Source organism: Cucurbita moschata, unplaced genomic scaffold (genome assembly GCF_002738365.1).
Source record: "Cucurbita moschata cultivar Rifu unplaced genomic scaffold, Cmos_1.0 Cmo_Scf00006, whole genome shotgun sequence".
Classification (NCBI taxonomy): Eukaryota; Viridiplantae; Streptophyta; class Magnoliopsida; order Cucurbitales; family Cucurbitaceae; genus Cucurbita; species Cucurbita moschata.
The window spans coordinates 4,538,032-4,544,523 of NW_019268522.1; the positions used below are offsets into that span (position 1 = coordinate 4,538,032).

At 37.4% G+C, this 6,492-nt stretch overlaps 1 protein-coding gene across 1 annotated transcript; it reads left to right on the forward strand.

Annotated features, from left to right (window-relative positions):
- LOC111444391 (crooked neck-like protein 1) lies at positions 1-6,282 on the forward strand. The gene is made up of 8 exons (XM_023082485.1): positions 1-220; positions 1,348-2,592; positions 2,693-2,758; positions 3,460-3,604; positions 3,688-3,906; positions 4,735-4,954; positions 5,050-5,245; positions 5,438-6,282. The coding sequence occupies exons 2-8, from the start codon at positions 1,436-1,438 to the stop codon at positions 5,544-5,546; spliced, it is 2,112 nt and encodes a 703-aa protein (XP_022938253.1). The 5' UTR covers positions 1-220; positions 1,348-1,435; the 3' UTR covers positions 5,547-6,282.
- The last annotated feature ends 210 nt before the right edge of the window (positions 6,283-6,492 follow it).

The window sequence follows — 6,492 nt, forward strand, 5'->3', positions numbered from 1 at the left end:
ACTTCCCCGATCCCTCTGCGATCTGTCAGACCCCCTCCCTCCCTGCGGTTTGCTTCTTCACCATCGCCGTCTATTTCTGGCCGCCGCCGCCGCCGCTGCCCGTGGCAGCTCTTCACTCGATCTCGCCACATTCTCCTAAGTCTTCATTCGGCAATGGTCAACAACATGCATTCTCCCCTCTTCTTTTCGCGCGACGCACTTGAGTAGCCGCAGCTCGCAGGTTTGATTCTGCTTTCTCTTCCTCGCTTGTTTCTTTTCTTCTGTTTTCTGGTTTCTGAGTTGGGCAATGACTGGCATAACTTTACGCTACTGATTTATTTGGGGGTTTTTGTTCTTTGATTTGAGGCTTTTGAGTGGTTAATTTTGATAGCCGTAGGAAGAAGCGGCAAAAAAAAGGGAAGATAAGCCTTGAAGATTTTAGTTCAAAGTTAATTTTGAGTTGTTAAAAGATTAATCGAAGGTTGAACTCAATGATTATCCAAAAGGTTAGTGAGTTTCAAACTCAAAGAAAATTGGATTTGTACTCAAGAAGGAAGTAAGACATTGCCCTAATTTCTGTTGGTTTGATTTCATTTCCATCTCTCTCTCCGTTCCCTCTCTTCATCCCTGTCAGATTTTCGAGCTTCAGGTCATATACTTAATACCGCCATTGGACCACCACGTCTCACATTCCCATCACGCCGCCATTTTCAAGCTTCGTTGGGTTCTTTGTTTGTTAGAGTAGTAAGATTGAATATTTAAATTTTGATGTCTTTCTTTGAAAACCGATCCACACCCTTCCCATCTTGATCTTTTTTTTTTGGTTGATTTCAATGTGATCCTTCTAGTGTTTATGACATGTTTATGGATTGAACCAAACCAAATAGCTTTTTCAGTTCGATTTCAAATAGTATATCTGCGTGGCTTGTTTTTAAGTTTTGCTGTTATTCTTTCATTGGTTAGGTTTTGATTTGGTTGGAAAACTCGGATTACACTCATTAAGATTTTAACGAGAAGAAATCAATTGAAAGACGAGAGACCAAAATGAAATATCATGAAAGTTGATGCAAAAATGGGGTTTAATTCCTTGTCCGAATTTCAAAGAAGATTGTTAATTGGAGAAAGTGTTCACAGTTTAGGATCGAGCCTTTAGGTCAGTGCAGTGGTTGTGGTTTTTGGTTATATTGATTAGCCACAAATGCATTGAAAGGAAATTTACACACTCCCTCTATTATTGATCTCAAATTTTGTTGTACCTTCGGATTCTGTTTATTAATTTTCACTCTGCATTTGAAATTTAGATGATCCATTATTCTGTAGGCCGTTGCTATAACTCTTCTTCTTCTTCCTTTTTTTTCTTTTTTGTAGAGAACAATTGCTGTTCAAAGAAGGAGCCTCTTCTAAAGGAGAAGTGCTTTTATTATTCGAAGTAAAAAACCTAAATTACACTGAAATAATGTCTTATTCCAAAGACGCGGATCCAACCCTAGGCTACCTCACTCGAAAGGATGCAGAGGTGAAGTTGCCACGACCCACTAGGGTGAAGAACAAGACTCCAGCTCCAATTCAGATAACTGCCGAGCAAATACTTCGTGAGGCTCGTGAACGACAAGAGGCAGAGATTAGACCGCCCAAGCAGAAAATTACTGATCCAACTGAACTTGCTGATTATCGTCTCCGCAAGCGTAAGGAGTTTGAGGATCTTATACGCCGTGTTCGGTGGAATATTAGTGTTTGGATCAAGTATGCTCAATGGGAAGAGTCTCAGAAGGACTTCAATCGGGCTCGTTCTGTTTGGGAGCGTGCTCTTGAAGTCGACTATCGGAACCATACCCTTTGGCTTAAGTATGCAGAGGTTGAAATGAAAAATAAATTTATCAATCATGCAAGGAATGTTTGGGATCGAGCAGTCACCCTCTTGCCTAGAGTGGACCAACTATGGTACAAGTACATTCATATGGAGGAAATGCTGGGTAATGTTGCTGGTGCAAGGCAGGTTTTTGAAAGGTGGATGGGCTGGATGCCAGACCAGCAAGGTTGGCTCTCTTACATCAAGTTTGAGTTGAGATACAATGAGGTTGAACGTGCTCGAGGCATATTTGAGCGCTTTGTTCAGTGTCATCCTAAAGTTGGGGCATGGATACGTTTTGCAAAATTTGAGATGAAAAATGGGGAAGTTGCAAAAGCAAGAAATGTTTACGAGAGAGCTGTTGAGAAGTTGGCTGATGATGAAGAAGCAGAGCAACTTTTTGTTGCTTTTGCTGAATTTGAGGAGAGGTGTAAGGAAACTGAACGTGCACGGTGTATATATAAGTTTGCCCTAGATCATATTCCCAAAGGTAGAGCTGAGGATATCTATAGGAAGTTTGTGGCATTTGAGAAACAATACGGGGATAAGGAAGGAATAGAAGATGCTATAGTGGGGAAGAGAAGGTTTCAATATGAGGAGGAAGTGAGGAAGAATCCCCTAAATTATGACTCTTGGTTTGATTATATTCGATTGGAGGAGGCTGCTGGGAACAAGGTGAGGATTAGGGAAGTGTATGAAAGAGCAATAGCCAATGTTCCTCCAGCCGAAGAGAAACGATACTGGCAGCGTTACATTTATTTATGGTATGTCAAAAAAGACGTCCTATGTTTATCTTCTCTACTTTGGTTTGAAGTATGGAGATTTTGTGAATATTTGCTGATTGTTTGTTTCTATTCAATTTAGGATCAATTATGCACTGTATGAAGAATTGGATGCTGCAGATGTTGAACATGCCCGTGATGTATATAGGTATGCTGGATTGTTCATGGTTATCAGTATAGCAATTTCTAAGATGTTATTTGTTGAAAAGAATAACTTTCCTTGAGAACAACGAAGTAAAGAAATTTTCTAAGATGATGTTAATATCTGTAATCGTTTTCTGGTACTGTAGGATATTTGAAACGTTATAAAACTGCTCTAACTAATCATTGATTTTAGATTTTATTCACTTCATCTAAGGCTGGATAGTTGAATTTATCTTTTAATGTCCACGCCGAGTTGTGTTTGCATCTTGAAGTCCACCCATAGTCATGGTATGGCACATAGTACATGCTTCTCGTTCTCAATTAGATTGGCTGAGTGTATTACTTGATGACTTATATTAAGGGGACAATTGTGAAAATTATAAAGTTTACTTTTGCTGTCGATGACCAAAATTCACAAATTTGTCGAAGAAGATATGCTGAAACTTATCATTTTTGGTCAAAATAAAAAAAGAAAAAAAAGAAGAAGCGTGCTGAATCTTCTATAATTCTTTCTGTGTTGTTTGATAATGTCCAAGTTAGGGAAAAGTATATTTTCCTTTTATGTTACAGTCTCTCTCATGAAGAGTTTGTTTGATAAATATGCAATATAATCATTTGGAAAAATATTACATACCGTCTTGATTATCATTAATACATGTTATACATATATAAAACAGTTTTTTTATTCAACATAACTTTTGGCAGGGAGTGTCTAAATTTGATTCCTCACGGGAAATTTTCATTTGCAAAGATATGGCTATTAGCTGCACAATTTGAAATACGACAGTTGAACCTAAAAGGTGCCCGACAAATACTAGGCAATGCAATTGGAAGGGCTCCTAAAGATAAGGTAACATATAGATTTTCACTTCTTCTTTTTCTTTTTTGAAACATTATCTTCTTTGTTTATTTTATTATTTTATTTAATAACAGATTTTCAAGAAGTATATAGAGATAGAGCTGCAGCTGGGAAATATAGATCGATGCCGTAAATTATATGAAAAATATCTTGTGTGGTCACCTGAAAATTGTTATGCATGGAGCAAGTATGCAGAGTTGGAGAGATCTCTGTGTGAAACCGAGCGAGCTAGGTCTATATTTGAGCTCGCAATTGCACAGCCTGCGCTTGATATGCCAGAGTTGTTGTGGAAGGTACGTCAGGAATTATTCCTTTAGTTGAAGGTTCCATTTAGTGTGCATATTGGCCATTTCTTCTTAAATGTCATTTAACTTTATAGTTTTTTTTCGACCAATAGTTTAATTATGTTTGTCAAGTTCTTTCATTTTTCCAAGTTATCATATATCTTGGAACTATTTACCCCTTCATTTACCAGTTTGACTTCTCACTCTCTTGCATGGTTTATTTAGGTCAGATTTGTTGGAGCAACTAATATTTTTCTTTCTTCACATGTGCAATGTGTAAATAGCATCAACTGGTTCATAGGGACCCTGTTTTACATGCTATTGCCAACTAGACATAACAGGTTTATAACCAATTCAACGTTCAGGATGGGCGCAAGAATTACTTTAAGGTCTATGGACTTAAAGTTGTTAAATATTGTTATCAGAAAAAAATGCAATGTATATGTGCCTTGGAAACAGTGTTTTGATGCGTGAAGAGCACTTGAGTTGATTGTTCTATTTATGCCCTTGTTAACAAAAATTGATTGTTTAGGTGTCATTTGATAACCATTTTGTTTTTGAAAAGGTGTTTGTTTTGTCCTCATTTTTCTACCATGGATTTCATAGTTCTTACGAAAACATTTGAATTCTTAGTCAAAAATAAAAACTTAGCAGAATTTTTTAAAACATTAAAAATGCTGATAACAAACATGGAAACTCATAAGTGAAATAGTATTTGCAGGCTTAACTTTTAAAAGTAAAAAACCAAATGGTTATCAAACGGGACTATAGTGATTTGAAATATGTATCATGAATGTTAGAGGTTGATTTTAATCTTATTTTTATTGTTTGATGTAGGCCTATATTGATTTTGAGATATCAGAGCATGAATTTGAAAGAACCAGAGAGCTGTATGAGAGACTTCTAGACAGAACAAAACACTTGAAGGTGTGGATCAGTTATGCCAAGTTTGAGGCATCAGCAATGGAGGATGACAGCAGGCTTTTGGAATTACCAGAAGACGATGTGCAGGAACATCTCCATGCACGGAAGCAACAATGTATTCAACACGCTAGACGTAAGGAAGCCCGCTACTGTTTTATTCATTCTAGGTCAATAGTTTTGCTATGTCATCCCTCAAGTAGAATGAAGACTGACAGTTTCATGCTTCAGGTGTCCTCGAGAAAGCTGTTACTTACTACAGAAATTCAGCACCAGAATTGAAAGAGGAGAGAGCTATGCTCCTTGAGGAATGGTTGAATATGGAGACGAGTTTCGGTGAATTTGGTGATGTCAGCTTAGTGCAGTCTAAGCTTCCAAAGAAACTTAAGAAGAGGCGTCAAATTGCTACTGAGGATGGTCCGGCTGGGTATGTCATTAACTTAATGTTCATGTCATGCATCATTGCTATCTAGTTGACTAGTTGACGAATTTCATTGTTTATACCGTTTAAATTTGGGGATTATTTTCCATTTCTTTTATTCAGTTTTTTTCCCATTCGTCCACCTAAAAGCCATTTGTTGCACTGTGCGGAGGCATTATGTTACTATTTTTTTGGCAGGTTTGAGGAATACATAGATTACATGTTCCCCGAGGAAGCGCAAACTACAAATCTCAAGATCCTTGAAGCTGCATACCGTTGGAAGAAGCAGAAAGTTGATGATAATTAGTTTGGCTTTTCTTTCTTCACTCCCTGCCCTTCACAGGTGTTCTTGCTTGTGTACTTCGAAGATGGGTTTTGCTGCAGAAACTGGCAAGTGCCTCTTATACGATACTCATGGTACGATGGAGTCGCCCGAGGTGACTGGTAATCGTAAATTGTATGCACTGATTTTATAAAGGCTAAATGTTAGTTCTTGGTGTACATGGAAATTAGTAGATTTTTCTTTTAGCAATTTGTCCTGATCAGCTTTAGATTACTTGACATGACAATAACATAAAATGGATTTTAGTTAACTGTGTTGCATTAATCAAGTAGGAAGGATGTATCTTGGATTCAATTGTGTTCTCACCTATATTAGATAAGATGGATTCATGAGTACATGTATGAAAAGTAAATCGTTACAATTTGTTCTTAGTTTTGTAATTGTATCCCGAACCCTTCTCCCTAGTTGTCTTTATTTTGACACGAAATCTAGTGTGTTGAGGTTGAAGATGATGGAATCCTAGGACTTTAATACCGGCGCTGCCTAGAGTGCGAGTGCAAGCATGTGAAAGATACTCAAGTATGAGAATAAAGGTATGTGTCGGCATTTTCCATTGATGTTCTTGCATTACCCAACCAATAAGGAGATGAAGTGCAATAATAGAGTGTTGAATTTCCCTTGTTTGTCTTGTTTTACAGTTCTTTTGTTGGAAACATTGTAACACTTTCCTCTTCCATTAATTTAAGCATGTCTTTATTTCTCTCTTTTGCTCTCTTTTATTTTCAGCATGGAGGAATCTTATCTTGAAATCTTTTTACCTTGCAAAAGCATTGATGTATGAAACTCAGCTCTCATTTAGTTATTTAGTTATTGTATGTGATGCCCCACGTTGGTTGGGAAGGAGAATAAACCACCATTTATAAGAGTGTGGAAATCTTCCCCTAGCAGACGCGTTTTAAAGTCTTGAGGG

Excerpts from the sequence above, each read along its gene's own strand:
- LOC111444391 (XM_023082485.1), top strand. The coding sequence starts at position 1,436 with ATGTCTTATTCCAAAGACGCGGATCCAACCCTAGGCTACCTCACTCGA. Across the intron at positions 3,605-3,687 it reads GAAGGGCTCCTAAAGATAAG|ATTTTCAAGAAGTATATAGA; the intron begins GTAACATATAGA and ends ATTTAATAACAG. Across the intron at positions 4,955-5,049 it reads ATGTATTCAACACGCTAGAC|GTGTCCTCGAGAAAGCTGTT; the intron begins GTAAGGAAGCCC and ends TTCATGCTTCAG.